The sequence below is a fragment of the Babylonia areolata genome, chromosome 12 (assembly GCF_041734735.1).
Source record: "Babylonia areolata isolate BAREFJ2019XMU chromosome 12, ASM4173473v1, whole genome shotgun sequence".
Taxonomy (NCBI): domain Eukaryota; kingdom Metazoa; phylum Mollusca; class Gastropoda; order Neogastropoda; family Buccinidae; genus Babylonia; species Babylonia areolata.
The window spans coordinates 15,482,421-15,498,680 of record NC_134887.1 but is presented as its reverse complement, the minus strand read 5'-3'; the positions used below and the strand labels follow the sequence as shown (position 1 = coordinate 15,498,680).

Here is a 16,260-nt window from a genome sequence, read left to right as displayed (position 1 = left end):
ATACTTCAATTCACACAAAATAAACAAGGGTGCAATATGATATGATGAGATGGGGGAGTCACGGGGGAGGGGGGGGGGTCCTGGGCAACCATACACATCGAGACTGAGTCAATTTAATCGGTATCAACAAAGTGGACACATTACACTGTCAGAAGACGTGGTAAAGATGAACATTTTTTTTTTGTTTGTTTGTTTTGTTTGTTTGTTTGTTGTTGTTGTTGTTTGTTTTTTTGTTGTTGTTTTTTTGTTTGTTTTTTTGTTTTTTAAGGTAATTGGACAGTGGTGTTGTTTAATTGTTTCTGGGAGTGAGTTCCATAGAGTGGCGCTTGAATAAACCAAACTGGGCTCAGTGAACAAATCAATTTTTTGGATTGGGATATGGACCGTCTTTGGCTTTATTCGTTTATTTATTTATAGTCTGTTCATTAGGAGGAAGGTGGCAGAATGGTTAAGACGCTCAGCTGCCAATACAGAGAGTCCGTGAGGGTGTGGGTTCGAATCCCGCTCTCGCCCTTTCTCCTAAGTTTGACTGGAAAATCAAACTGAGCGTCTAGTCTTTCGGATGAGACGATAAACCGAGGTCCCGTGTGCAGCACGCACTTGGCGCACTGAAAAAGAACCCATGGCAACGAGAGTGTTGTCCTCTGGCGAAATTACGTAAAATGAAATCCACTTTCATAGGTACACAAATATGTAAGCATGCACTCAAGGCCTGACTAAGCGCGTTGGGTTATGCTGCTGGTCGGGCATCTGCTCGGCAGATGTGGTGTAGCGTGTATGGATTTGTCCGAACGCAGTGACGCCTCCTTGAGAAAGTGAAACTGAAACTGTTCATCTAACTGAAGATGATGATATTAGAACCGTCTTTAGCTTGATTCCTTGATGAACTCTACAGAAAATTTGTTTATCAGTGTTGGTGGTGCATTTCCTTTCATAATCTTGTGCATTGTTATTCCTTTGTTGTACTCAATCTACGGATTGGAGAATATTCGCCGGAGTCCAAAAGGGAAGTCTTTTTTTTAGGCCGAGTACTACTGAGCTTGAGCCCCCGTTTATGAAGATTTAGTTATGGCTTCATGGTGTTCGCACTGGCGGAGTCCCATAGTGTTGATGCGCAATCTATTGTTGATTGGATATGTGCTTGAAAAACAATTTCCGTGAGTGGAGGTCAAGGAAGTGCTTTATTTTGTGACAGTTGAGAGAGAGAGAGAGAGTAGAGGTGATGGGAAAAATCAAAACTTGCATGTGAAGACTAATGCGCACTTAAAAATAGAATAGTATAAGTCCATGGAGGACTGACACCACCCTTGACCATGGACACTAGTATTCACACAAATACTAATTATTAGCGTCTATGTCCTTGACCTTTGGAGGCAACAAACCGCAAAGAGTTACCGTTGCTCTCTTGCAGTATAGCCTCCCCTGTGTAAACAGTATGGCGGCCAGAGATAGTAACAACGGCAGCGCATTCCCAAGATAATCTGTCGCCGAAAACAAAGCGACCACATCCAGGTATGCTGATATAACAAGGTAAAAGCAAGTAAGAAGAGTGAGTTTCTAAAATGGATTTTCAGTTTTCTTAGCTTGTAGTTATACTGCCTCTGTGTGTGTGTGTGTGTGTGTGTGTGTGTGTGTGCGTGTGTGTGCGTCTGTGTATGTGTGTGCGTGTGTGCGTGTGTGTGTGTGTGTGAATTAAATGATCTTCAAATTTTTGGTACAGTCTTTTTAAAACCTATAATAATATGATAATGTGTGCGTGTGTGGTGTGTGGTGTGTGTGTGTGTGTGATTTGTACTTAATCACCAATTGATTTTCATTCATTATTTACCCACTGTACTGTAGCCTGGTATAAAAAAAAAAAGTTAAGGCAAATATTCAAATAATAAATTAATAATTATAGAAGTTGTCATTTAGTGCTTACAAGTAAACTGTTCATACATAAATCAAAGTAGACAAATAAAACCCAAACCTTCTTCATTGCTCACAAATAAACTCTCCACACATAAATCAAAACAGAAAAATAAAATGCAAGCCTTTTTCATTGCTTACAAATAAACTGTTCACATATAAATCAAAGCAGAAAAAAACAAACAAATCCAAGCCTTCTTCGTTGCTCAGAAAGTTCACTCTTCACACATAAATCATAGCAGAAGAATTAGAATTCAAGCGGTCTTCAACACAGTGCATGCATGGGTAAATCTTCTCCCATTGTCGTTACCGGTACAGTCTGACAAAAGGAGACAGTGAGCAGTTTCACTGAAGCGAGAAACAACGAGGCTGGTGTGAAGGGAGAGGCGCCATGCTGAAGCAGGGACTGGTGCAGGAACGTGTGGGAGATGTGTCAATGAGTCAGCTGCCACCACACAACACCTTGCCACAGTGGTCACGTGTCAACACTCTGGACAAAGCTCGCTATCCTAAACCTTTCCTCAAGGTGAGACTGGGTGTTGACAGAGATCAGCGTTGGTGGTATTTTGATTTAGGTGTCAGTTTTTATACCTGTAAGAAGTTTCACCTTAACAGGCAAGACAGTTGTTTTTTTCTTAAAATACTTTTCTTTTTTTTTTTTTTTTTTTTTTTTGCTTTGTTTGTTTTTACAATTTTGTACTTCACAAATTGTGGGCAGTTCATGTGTATGCACGTCAACTTCAATGATTGTTCATAAGCTGAATGAAACTTTATATCAATCGACAACAAATTTTGAACACTGTAAGTTGTAGCGCATTCAGGTGAAAACGTTTAGACTAATGATTATTCCAAATTCTATTGTTGTTTGGGTTTTTTTACATTGCATATTAACCTGCCCTTTGGGAGAATTAATGGCTAACATAAGCATAAATAAGGGATTTTAAAACTCATGTCCCTGCTCTTACACCTACCTGCAACATGAATCAGTTTTAAGGTTACAATTTAAACAAAAGTGATTTTTTGATAATTCTTCCCTTTCCTTATGGAAAATAAGAACCTCAGGACCTGGATTTATTATTTACACACACATATATACTATATCATATACTGATATGAGAGTATGAATGTAGTTTTGATCCAGCACTTGGTAGACTCTCAAGACCTGAGCAATGCTTTTGGATCTGTGCAGAGGTCTGATATCTGCTCCTCCCCTCCACCTCATTTAAGAAAAGAAAAATAAATGTTAAAAGGCTCTGTGCTATGGCATAATTATCATTCCAATCGGGTCCACCTGAAAACTGTTTCTGACACCAAACTTGAAACTGAAACAGAAACTGAACCCCCCCACCCTCCCCCGCCCCCCCTCCCCTCCTTTTTTTTCATAGACATGATTCCTCCTTGGAACTTGTGTATCTTGAAACTGAAACTGCATTTTTGGGTCATGATGCTTCCTTGGAACTTGTATAATTTGAAACTGAAACTGAACTGAAACTGAAGATAGCCTGACCTCTTTTTTCTGGTTCACAATCCAAGGAAAAGAAAAGAAATATAAATTCTGGACAGAACACATACAGTGACACTAACACCATCCACGTGTAACAATAAAAAAACAAAAAAACAAATATAAATTCTGAACATGACACATACAGTGACACTAACACCATCCATGTGTAACAATCAAAAGAAAACCAAATATAAATTCTGAACAAGACACATACAGTGACACTAACAGCACAATCCACGTGTTGCAATCAAAAGAAAAGAAATACAAATTCTGGACAGAGCACATACAGTGACACTAACGACACCGTCCATGTGTATTTTGTAGTAGATACTGAATTAACTAGAATGAACATGAAAGAGAAATTGAATGGACCGCATTGTAGTTTTTGTCAGCCTGTCAAACATGCAAATCTAGAGGAAAAAAATGGCTACATGTTGTGGTTTACCTGAGGTGATGGCAATGTCTCCTTTACCGCAGACTTTAAAGAATTTCTTAGATGATCAAGATACACCAACATATGATCCAAATGGCGATATCACCTCCAGTACTGTAATTGATTTATGAGGCAAAACAACAACAACAACATACATTTAGATATTAAATTTTTGAACTTCATTGGTAGGCCCATGTTAGCACTGTAAATAAGTCTACTTATTCTTGAAGTGGATGTGCTTCGTTCGAACTCGCTAGTATACTTTTTTTTTTTTTTTTTTTTTTTTTTTTTTTACCCTGAAGCTTTATATCATTAATTACAGAACATGTTGATCTCTTTTTTTTTCCTTTTTTTTTTTTTAAGTGGATAGAGTGTGTCTCACAAGTGAGTCTTGAAGGCCTTGCATCTCTTGGGTTGTTTTTTGTTGTTGTTGTTGTTGTTGTTTTGTTTTTTTGTTTGTTTTTTTTTTTTTTGTTTGTTTTGGTCATAACACCTCTTTGAAGCATTTATAACGTGAAACTGAAACTGAATTTTGTTGTTGCTGTCATGATGCCTTCAAGCTTGCATTTCAGGAAACTAAAACAGAAACCTTTTTTTTTTCTTTTTTTTTTTCTTTTTTTTTGTCATGACATCTCCTTGAAACTAGTATAATTTGAAACTGAAACTGAAAAATTATTTTGGGTCATGACACCTAGTTGAAACTTTTATAACTTGTGTATGTGTGTGTGTATGTGTTGTGTGTGTGTGTGTGTGTGTGTGTGTGTGTGTGTGAGGGGAGATGTGTGTTTGGAGCAAACCTTTTTTTTTTTTTTTTTTTTTTAGGTCATGATGCCTCCTTGAAACATGTATTCTTCTTCTTCATTCGTGGGCTGCAGCTCCCACATTCACTCATATGTACACGAGGGGGCTTTTACGTGTATGACTGTTTTTACCCCGCCATGTAGGCAGAATTACTCTGTTTTCAGGGGGTGTGAATGCTGTGTATGTACTTGTTTCCATAACCTACCAAACGCTGACATGGATTACAGGCTCTTAAGTGTGCGTATTTGATCTTCTGCTTGCCTATACACACGCGAAGGGGGTTCAGGCACAACCAGGTCTGCACATATGTTGACCTGGGAGATCGGAAAAATCTCCACCCTTTATACCCACCAGACACCATTACAGAGATTCGAACATGGGACCCTCAGATTGAAAGTCCAACACTTCAACCACTCAGCTGTTGCACTCGTCGAAACTTGTATAACTTGAAACTGAAACTAAAAAAAATATTATCGTTGATGTTGTGGTGGTGGCGGCGGCTCCAGGACAAGCTGCAGCCTCTGGAGGCAGCGCGGCAGCCAGGGGGGCATGGAGGGAGGTGAGGGGGGCGAGGACAGGGAGCTGGACGTGGCAGGGATGATTCCCACCCAGCGCATCCAGTACCTGGAGCGGAGCCTGCTCTTCCTGCGTCAGCAGCACTCGGACGTTCTGCGAGCCCTGCACGGGGAGGTGGAGGAACTGAAGAGGGAGAACAAAGGTGTGTGTGTGTGTGTGTGTGTGTGTGTGTGTGTGTGTGTGGTGTGTGTTGTGTGTGTGGTGTGTGTGTGTGTGTGTATGTGGTGTGTGTGTGTCTGTGGTGTGAGGGTGGGGTTGGGGCATGGAGGTGGGGTGTTGGGGTGTTCTGTGAGACCTGCATGGGGAGATGGAGGAACTGAAGAGCGAGAACAAAGGTCTGTGTGTGTGTGTGTGTGTGTGTGTGTGTGTGTGTGTGTGTGTGTGTGTGCGTGTGTGTGTGTGCGTGCGTGTGTGTGTGTGTGTGTGTGTGTGTGTGTGTGTATGTGGTGTGTGTGTGTGTGTTGTGTGTGTGTGTGTGTGTGTGTATGTGGTGTGTGTGTGTGTGTGTGTGTGTGTGTGTTGTGTGTGTGTGTGTGTGTGTTGTGTGTGTGTGGTGTGTGTGTGTGTGTGTATGTGGTGTGTGTGTGTGTTTGTGTGTGTCTGTGGGGTGGGGTGGGGTGGGGGTGGGGTGTTGGGGTGTTCTGTGAGGCCTGCATGGGGAGATGGAGGAACTGAAGAGGGAGAACAAAGGTCTGTGTGTGTGTGTGTGTGTGTGTGTGTGTGGTGTGTGTGTGCGTGCGCGTGCATGACTATGTGTGCATGTGCATTCCTGTGTGTGTGTGTGCGTGTGCGTGCATGCCTCTGTGTGTGTGTGTGTGTGTGTGTGTGTGTGTGTGTGTGTGTGTGTGTGTGCAGACCTTCAGCACAAAGCGGTGATGATTCAGAAGCAGCAGCAGCACAGCTCCCCTCTGTCTGCAGGTCAGTGCTCTTCCCTCCTTGTGGGATGGGGGATGTGGGATGGGGTGTGTAGGATGGGGGGGATGTGGGATGGGGTGTGGTGGATGGGGTGAGGGGTGTGGGATGGGGGGATGTGGGATGGGGTGTGGGGGATGTGGGATGGTTTGTGGGGGATGTGGGATGGGGGGATGTGGGATGGGGTGTAGGGGATGGGGGAATGTGGGATGGGGTGTGGGGGATGGGGGGATGTGGGATGGGGTGTGGGGGGTGAGGGGGATGTGGGATGGGGTGTGTGGGATGGGGGGATGTGGGATGGGGTGTGGGGGATGGGGGGATGTGGGATGGGGTGTGGGGGATGGGGTGTGTGGGATGGGGTGTGGAGGATGTGGGATGGGGTGTGTGGGATGGGGTGTGGAGGATGTGGGATGGTTTGTGGGGTGTGTGGGATGGGGTGTGGGGGATGTGGGATGGGGTGTGGAGGATGTGGGATGGTTTGTGGGGTGTGTGGGATGGGGTGTGGGGGATGTGGGATGGGGGGTGTGGGATGGGGTGTGGAGGATGTGGGATGGTTTGTGGGGGGTGTGGGATGGGGTGTGGGGGATGTGGGATGGTTTGTGGGGGGTGTGGGATGGGGTGTGGGGAATGTGGGATGGGGTGTGGGATGAGGGGTGTGGGATGGGGTGTGGGGGATGTGGGATGGGGGGATGAGGGGTGTGGGATGAAGGGTGTGGGATGGGGTGTGTGGGATGAGGGGTGTGGGATGGGGTGTGGGGGATGTGGGATGGGGGGATAAGGGGTGGGGGATGAGGGGTGTGGGATGGGGTGTGGGATGGGGTGTGTGGGATGAGGGGTGTGGGATGGGGTGTGGGGGATGTGGGATGAAGGGTGTGGGGGATGTGGGATGGGGTGTGGGGGATGTGGGATGGGGGGATGAGGGGTGGGGGATGAGGGGTGTGGGATGGGGTGTGGGATGAGGGGTGTGGGATGGGGTGTGTGGGATGAGGGGTGTGGGATGGGGTGTGGGGGATGTGGGATGAAGGGTGTGGGGGATGTGGGATTGGGTGTGGGGGATGTGGGATGGAGTGTGTGGGATGGAGTGTGGGATGTGGGGGATGAGGGGTGTGGGATGGGGGGGGTGTGGGATGTGGTGTGGGAGATGTGGGATGGGATGTGGGAGATGTGGAATGGGGGGTGTGCACAGCTGCTCAGCCGAGCACAAAATCCGGCTCTTTAGTTGGCCGAGCAGCGTCTAGCGTCTTGGGTCAAAAATTTTTTAATGCCAGACTTTCCCACCGCACTCTGTACTGACCGGCACATTCGCCGCGGTATTTCTGGCCCCGCGCGCCAAACTGGGACACTGCCTTCTTTGTTTCACTCGGCCCCGCGGCCCCCGCCCCGCTTTTCCCACCTTTTCACAGCATCCACACATTTCCTGCAGCGATTACAGAAAGTTGAATTATTGCCATTCCTGGTTGTATTATTGGAGTGCAGTTTGATTTGATTTACACAATTTCATTATTTTATCAACATCATCGTTTCATTTTTTTTTTTTTTTTACCTTAAAAATCTTCGTCTTTCTCGTGGAATGAAGGGCACAGCAGTGCCATAAGCCGACAGACACTCACCCCGCTCTCCATCCCCCTGCTGCTCACTCTCACCATGCTACAGTGTGTTCATTTAAACGTTTGTTGTGCTGCCAAGAAAAATCGCACAACTCAAAAGGTAAGCTAATCTGCATGCAGGCATGCTATATGTTCTGTGTGTATTTACGATGTTATTGTGCTAAACGCCTGTTTTCTTAGAGAGGGATTTAAACTTAACGATTTTTGCGATCATGTTTCTGCTTATCCTTCTCTTCTCTTTCTTCATTTATGTTTCAGCCGTTGCCGCAACAACCGCTATGTCAGAAAACATATTGTGTTTGGAGTCAATGGAAAGCTTATTTTGTGTTCTTTTTAGAAAACCACTTCTTTAGTCGTTATTTCCGATCCATCCGAGGAGATGATGCGCGAAAGAAACAAAGCAGATTTACCGCCGAACAAGCGTACAGCGAGTGCCGTTGGCGCGGCCTGTTTGTCAGCCGCGTTTATTTATATCCATGCCCTACTTCCTGGGTTCACGAACTTTCGCAGGGCCAACTAAAGTGCCAGCACTGAACACCCGTGTGTGGGATGTGGGATGGGGTGTGTGGGAGATGTGGGATGGGGTGTGGGAGATGTGGGATGGGGGGTGTGGGATGTGGTATGGGGTGTGGGAGATGTGGGATGGGGTGTGTGAGATGTGGGATGGGGGTGTGTGGGATGGGTTGTGGGGGATGGGGGATGTGGGATGGAGTGTGGGGGATGGGTGGGCACAGAAGGGTCACTGTCAGTCTTGCTTGATGAGTCTGTGTATTAAGATAAGTAAGGTAAAATAACATGACATAACATAACTTGATTTAACATGACATAAAACAAGACAGGACAGGACAAGACAAGACAAGACAAGACAAGATACAGCCGTGTTTGGCTGGAGTATCTGTCACATTGAACATGCAACACCGTCATTCTTAACTCTCTGCATACGAACGGCGAAAGAGACGACGTTAACAGCGTTTCACCCCAATTACCACCATCAAAATATTGCAAGCGGAAGGCTCTTATACTGAAGAGGTAAATGTTGACAAAGGATACCACAATTCTGACAACGGAAGCTAAAGGTTGGGTCATTGAGACACCCACTGGACATCCGAGGTGTCTGTGTAGAGGAGAAGAGAGGACTGGCCGTACTGAGTGAGTTAAGTGAGGTGGCAGTCATGTCACTGGCATGTCCTGAAGCGTTTAGCCAGTGAATTCCATTAAGTCTTTCCAGTGTAGTCCACTATGTGAGGGGATCCATGGTCTATCTGTCTATCAGTCTATCTATCCATCTATCCGTCTGTCTGTCTGTCTGTCTATCGGTCTATCTGTCTATTTATCCATCTGCCTGTCTACCTGCCTGCCTGTCTATCTATCTGTCGATCTGTCTGTCTGTCTGTCTATGTATCTATCCACCCATCCATCTACCTATATGTATGTATAATTGTCAATATCCTATACATTTTGTGGTGCCAGGGGACAGTTCTACACCAATGACAAGAACCAAGCAAGTCACAGGCAGTAATTCCAAAGGTACGTGTGAAGAATGTTTTGGGTGAAAGTGTGAAATGTCAGCAACGACTGAGTGCCAGGTCATTGTCTTGGTTACCAACACTGTCACACAGCACAGACAGACAGACAGGCAGACAGACAAGCACACAGGTAGGCAGACAGATAGACAGGCAGGCGCAGAGGCAGGTAGACAGAAACCCAATTAAACAAGAGTATGTGCTCATGCATGCAATCAAAAAAATGGGCTTTTTATATATGTGTACAGGCATATACACTAACATGCAGATATGTACAAGCAAATGTGCTCTTTGAGCAAACACATAAACTCTTGTATGCACCCCCCCCCCCCCCCCCACACACACACACACACCCACACAGTGATATTTCTGGAAGAGGAAACCTGTCATTATATATTGTACACTTCCAGATGAAGGCAGGGATGATGTCAAAGTGATATTTCTGGAAGAGGAAACCTGTCATTATATATTGTACACTTCCAGATGAAGGCAGGGATGATGTCAAAGGGATATTTCTGGAAGAGGAGACCAGTCATTATATATTGTACACTTCCATAGGAGGGCAGGGATGATGTCAAAGGGATATTTCTGGAAGAGGAAACCTGTCATTATATATTGTACACTTCCATAGGAGGGCAGGGATGATGTCAAAGTGATATTTCTGGAAGAGGAGACCAGTCATTATATACTGTACACTTCCAGATGAAGGCAGGGAAGATGTCAAAGTGATATTTCTGGAAGAGGAGATCAGTCATTATATATTGTACACTTCCAGATGAAGGCAGGGATGATGTCAAAGTGACATTTCTGGAAGAGGAGACCAGTCATTATATATTGTACACTTCCAGATGAAGGCAGGGAAGATGTCAAAGTGATATTTCTGGAAGAGGAAACCTGTCATTATATACTGTACACTTCCAGATGAAGGCAGGGATGATGTCAAAGGGATATTTCTGGAAGAGGAAACCTGTCATTATATACTGTACACTTCCAGATGAAGGCAGGGATGATGTCAAAGGGATATTTCTGGAAGAGGAGACCAGTCATTGTATATTGTACACTTCCATAGGAGGGCAGGGAAGATGTCAAAGTGATATTTCTGTAAGAAGAGACCAGTCATTATGTGTTGTACACTTCCAGATGAAGGCAGGGAAGATGTCAAAGTGATATTTCTGGAAGAGGAAACCAGTCATTATATACTGTACACTTCCAGATGAAGGCAGGGAAGATGTCAAAGTGATATTTCTGGAAGAGGAAACCTGTCATTATATATTGTACACTTCCATAGGAGGGCAGGGATGATGTCAAAGTGATATTTCTGGAAGAGGAAACCTGTCATTATATACTGTACACTTCCAGATGAAGGCAGGGAAGATGTCAAAGTGATATTTCTGGAAGAGGAGATAAAAGAGCTGAAACATGCCCTGAGAGAAGCACGCAACAAAAACACCGTCCTGCAGCAACGACTGGAACAGTCGGAGGATGCCTGCAAACGACAGTGAGTTCATTGATTGTCATTCTTCTTCCTCCTCCTCCTCCTCCTCCTCCTCCTCTTCTTCTTCTTCCTCCTCCTCCTCCTCCTCTTCTTCTTCTTCTTCTTCTTCTTCTTCTTCTTCTTCTTCCTCTTCTTCTTCTTCTTCTTCTTCTTCTTCTTCTCCTTCTTTATTCTTCTCCTCCTCCTCTTCCTTCTTTTTCATCTTCTCCTCCTCCTCCTTCTCCCCCTCTTCTTCTTCTTCTTGTTTTCCTCCTCCATCTCCTTCTCCTCATCTTGTACTTTACAGTACTGTAGTATAATCTGTGTAAAAGTTGGGGGTAAAAGAAGAAGAAGAAGAAGGAAGGGGTAGGTGGTAGGATTATAGGCAGAGGATAGGTTCACAATCCACTCTCTCCTCGTACCACAGCAGGGGTCTTTTAGTAAGATAAATTGAGATGTTTATTTTCTCTAACTAGACAGCACACCTGGAACACACACAATATCAAATCCCAGGTCAAATCAGTACCAAAACATATATGCTCGACATCATTGCTATGATGTAACATAAACATCAATGTGTTGCCTGGACAAATTAAACAACTCCACGGATAACCTTTCTTCATTCCTTCACTCAATGTCTAGCCGTACACTCTCTTCTCAAAGAGATCAATGTTAAAAATGTAAAACAAGCTCCATTTAGCCTACCACCAACAATCAGTGACATAAGATAATGTGCACCAAATATATGACTGACAAATACCAATTCACAGTGTTTAACTCCTGTTAAACCACCATACAATAATAGCTGTCGCACCAAGTATGTGGCAGACAATTACAAACTCCCAGTGTTTAACTCCTGTTTAAATCACCATACAGTAATAGCTGTTCCCATTAAGACTGAACAGATCTGTACTCTGTATCCACAAAGTATCTCACTGGTACAATTATAACATGGGAATCATATAGTTACCAAGTAATTTGGTAAATATATAGCAACCTGTGTGCACCAACATAGGACTGCCTCTCAGTGGTCTCAAATCTTATTGAACACATACAGCTATGTGTTACCCCACTGGCATATAACATATGAACTACAGCACATGGTAATCACAACTACCAACAAGTCACACATGTTCCCCATGTTGCATTATCACCCATGTGCACACACATGGAAAAGCATGAACATACAGTTAGCCTGTAGATTTGTTCACCTTGAATATAACCATCACCACCTAACATACAAAACAGGTATGTCAAACCACAAAATAACTCCAACTGTAGCAAACTAAAACATTCTACATGGATACTACATGCATCATCTCTTTGGTTCCTTTTAACTTAATGCTTACATTGCTCTCACAGTATGTCAACAACTGACACACAACTGACATGTCACTGAACATGATCATTTATGTAAGCCAAGATACACCATGTAAACCCAAACAGGATGTCCAAGCATCATATCATACCATAATATCTGTAGCAAACAGTAAAGGGTGGGGGGATGGGGGGGTGGCCTAATACCCCAAACCAGTACTCCGTTTAGTCATGTATTGGCTACATTGTGTACTTTAAACACTTTTCCTTCAGTCACTAGCCTCAAATATGATTAAGCCACATACACACTGGCAATACTCTCTCACAAGTCATGGTATCTGCATCAACACATTCCAGCTACATTAACTGTGAAATACCACATCAGCTAAAAAGTGTCTCTCAGCGCTCTTGTGATACAACATTACAATTTTACTAACTCCAAACTGTTTCCAAAAACCAGGAAGTAAATTGCCAACAAAGCAAAATACAATTACAAGCATTACTCACAGCCCCCAACATTTCAGGGTTCACTTCATATTCATGTAGCAGAACACAATCCCACTGAGCCAGTGTGTTAGTCACAGAATCCAATAACAGGAATCAAGCATTCAACTAAGTCTGAAAAATAGATGCTAGTTTGACACTCACAGCCTCCATGGTACTGTCTTGCCCGTCCGGCTCTCCCGGCCTGCTCCAAGCAAGGAAAAAGGAAGAAACCCCACTTGCCTATCAATTTTATCCTCCTCACCAGTTGGCACCATATGCAAACTATCTTCCGACCCAGAACCTTCCCAATTGGTTGAAGTTGATGGAGCAATCTGGGATCAACAGTGCTAGACGTGGACATCCAGCACTTTTCTCACGCTCTGCTTCTGTTCCGAACAGGTCATCTTACACACCACACCAGGCAGTGACCATTGAGGCAGATGCCATCCTGCCAGAGATTGACATGGGGAGGGGGGGGCTGGGAAGGGGGAGGGTGTCAGGAACGAGGGGGTGGGGGTGGGGGTAACAAAAGATCGTAGTACACACACCACTGGTAGGGGTGCCATGTGCTGTTAATATCACTGAGAGGAAAGGTTAACAAAGTAGGAAACACTTGGGGTTGAGGTTGATGGAAGGGGAAGGGAAAAGGGCAGGGGAATGTATCAGAAGAGAACCGTCTGAGGAGATACCATCTTTAAAATCCCACGGAGATACCATCTTTAAAATCCCACGATTCCACCACAGGCGCCTGACACTATAACATCTGTATTGTGTTATCCTGCTTTGAACTGTTTACAGTACTACATTGTAATCTGTATTGTGTTGTCCTGCTCTGAACTGTTTACAGTATTACATTGTAATCTGTATTGTGTTATCCTGCTTTGAACTGTTTACAGTACTACATTGTAATCTGTACTGTGTTGTCCTGCTCTCAACGTTTTACAGTATTACATTGTAATCTGTATTGTGTTGTCCTGCTCTGAACTGTTTATAGTACTACATTGTAATCTGTATTGTGTTGTCCTGCTTTGAACTGTTTACAGTACTACATTGTAATCTGTATTGTGTTGTCCTGCTTTGAACTGTTTACAGTACTACATTGTAATCTGTATTGTGTTGTCCTGCTCTGAACTATGCTGTTGTGAACTGCCCTGTACTGTACTTTACTGTACTGTTGTGTGCTGCTCTCTGCTATGCTGTTCTTTATACGTGTATTGTGTTATACTGTACCGTTCTGCTATGCAGTAAGCTATCCTGTACTGCACAGTATACTGCTGTACTGTACTGTACTGTACTGTACTGTACTGTACTGTACTGTACCATGTTTTGCTGTGTTGTGTTGTACTGTCTAGAACACTTTGATACAGCACTATATTATACTGCACTACACTGTATTGTGCTGTAATGTACTGTGCTCTACTGTATTGTACTGTGTTGTTCTGTACTGTACTGTGCTCTACTGTATTGTATTGTAGTGTATCTTGCTGTGCTGTACTATACTGTACTGTACTGTGCTGTGCTGAGCTGTGCTATACTGTACTATATCTTGCTGTGCTGTGCTGTGCTGTGCTGTATTGTTCTGTACTTTACTGTGCTCTACTGTATTGTAGTGTATCCTGCTGTGCTGTGCTGTGCTGTACTGTACTGTACTGTACTGTACTGTACTGTGCTGAGCTGTGCTGTGCTGTGCTGTACTGTACTATATCTGGCTGTGCTGTGCTGTGCTGTATTGTTCTGTACTGTACTGTGCTCTACTGTATTGTAGTGTATCCTGCTGTGCTGTGCTGTACTGTACTGTACTGTACTGTGCTGAGCTGTGCTGTGCTGTGCTGTACTGTACTATATCTGGCTGTGCTGTGCTGTGCTGTACTACATCTTGCTGTGCTGTACTGTACTGCACTGTACTGTACTGTGCTCTGCCGTACTGTTTCCTGTCATACTGTACTGTGTTGTATTTCACTGCACAGTATCCGTTTTTTGGTGTGTTTTTTTGTGTTTTTTTTTTGTTTTTATTTGTCGTTTCCAGACATGCGGCACTGGAGTCGATTAAACAGCAGAAACCGCATGGTGCATCGGCTCAGGTCTCACCCCCGCTCAGGGCTCACGTGAGCGGGGGGGACCCCATCCACTCACAGACTGCCGGCCCCGGCCCCGCCCCCGCCCATCCCCAGTCCCTGGCTGAGTACCAGACAATCATCAAACAGCTTCAACAGATCAACGAGCGTCAGGCCCACGAGGTATGCCAGGATGTGTGTGGTGTCGTCTTCATCGTCATCGTCATCATCATCATCATCGTCATCGTCATCATCATCGTCATCGTCATCATCATTGTCATCATCATCATCATCATCATCGTCATCATCATCATCATCGTCATCATCATTGTCATCATCATCATCATAATCGTCGTCATCACTTCATCAAACAGCTGCAACAGATCAACGAGCGTCAGACCCACGAGGTATGCCAGGATGTGTTGTCATCATCATCATCATCATCGTCGTCATCATCATCATCATCATCATCATCGTCGTCGTCATAATCATCGTCAAACAGCTGCAACAGATCAACAAGCATCAGACCCATGAGGTATGCCAGGATGTGTTGTCATCATCATCATCATCATCATCATCGTCAGACAGCTGCAACAGATCAACAAGCGTCAGACCCACGAGGTATGCCAGGATGTGTTGTCATCATCATCATCATCATCATCGTCGTTATCATCATCATCGTCATCATCATTGTCATCATCATCATCATCATCATCTTCGTCATCATCATTACATCATCAAACAGCTGCAACAGATCAACGAGCGTCAGGCCCATGAGGTATGCCAGGATGTGTTGTCATCTTCATCATCATCATCATCATCATCACTTCATCAAACAGCTTCAACAGATCAACGAGCATCAGACCCATGAGGTGTGTCATAATGTGTCATCATCATCATCATCATCATCAAACAGCTGCAACAGATCAACGAGCGTCAGACATAACCACACAGACATAACTGCTTTAACTCATGCAACTCCAGATAAGACAGAATCCATACTACCCATACTTCACCTGCACACCAACGTAACTGCTTTAACTCATTCTACTCCAGATATGGGATAATCCATACCATGCTTACTTCCCTTATGTACTGACATAACTGCTTGAACTCATGCTACTCCAGAATCCATACCATGCTTACTGATATGAGATAACCCATACCGCACCGACATAACTGCTTTAACTCATACTACTCCAGACAGGGGACAATTCATACCACCCTGGCCTTATTTCCCCTGCACACCAACATAACTGCTTGAACTCATGCTACTCCAGAATTCATACCATGCTTACTGATATGAGATAACCCATACCGCACAGACATAACTGCTTGAACTCATGCTACTCCAGAACTCATACCATGCTTACTGATATGAGATAACCCATACTGCACTGACATAACTGCTTGAACTCATGCTACTCCAGAATCCATACCATGCTTACTGATATGAGATAACCCATACTGCACCGACATAACTGCTTTAACTCATGCTACTCCAGAATCTATACCATGCTTACTGGTATGAGATAATCCATACCACACCGACATAACTGCTTTAACTCATACTACTCCAGACAGGGGACAGTTCATACCACCCTGCCTTATTTCCCCTGCACACCAACATAACTGCTTGAACTCATGCCACTCCAGAATTCATAC

The 16,260-nt window shown here is 44.3% G+C and overlaps 1 protein-coding gene across 2 annotated transcripts in view; it reads left to right on the top strand.

Moving 5' to 3' along the window:
- The first annotated feature begins 970 nt into the window (after nucleotides 1–970).
- The window catches only part of LOC143288079 (uncharacterized), a 25,089-nt gene continuing 9,799 nt past the window's right edge, over nucleotides 971–16,260 (top strand). The window contains exons 1-7 of one of the 2 annotated variants that reach the window (XM_076596356.1): nucleotides 971–1,512; nucleotides 2,227–2,434; nucleotides 5,153–5,364; nucleotides 6,078–6,140; nucleotides 9,212–9,268; nucleotides 10,624–10,762; nucleotides 14,568–14,778. In XM_076596356.1, coding sequence (XP_076452471.1) covers nucleotides 5,196–5,364; nucleotides 6,078–6,140; nucleotides 9,212–9,268; nucleotides 10,624–10,762; nucleotides 14,568–14,778 — 639 coding nt within the window. In that variant the 5' untranslated portion in view covers nucleotides 971–1,512; nucleotides 2,227–2,434; nucleotides 5,153–5,195. Of the gene's footprint in view, nucleotides 1,531–2,226; nucleotides 2,435–5,152; nucleotides 5,365–6,077; nucleotides 6,141–9,211; nucleotides 9,269–10,623; nucleotides 10,763–14,567; nucleotides 14,779–16,260 lie in introns of both variants that reach the window. The other variant, XM_076596357.1, reaches the window with a different exon arrangement.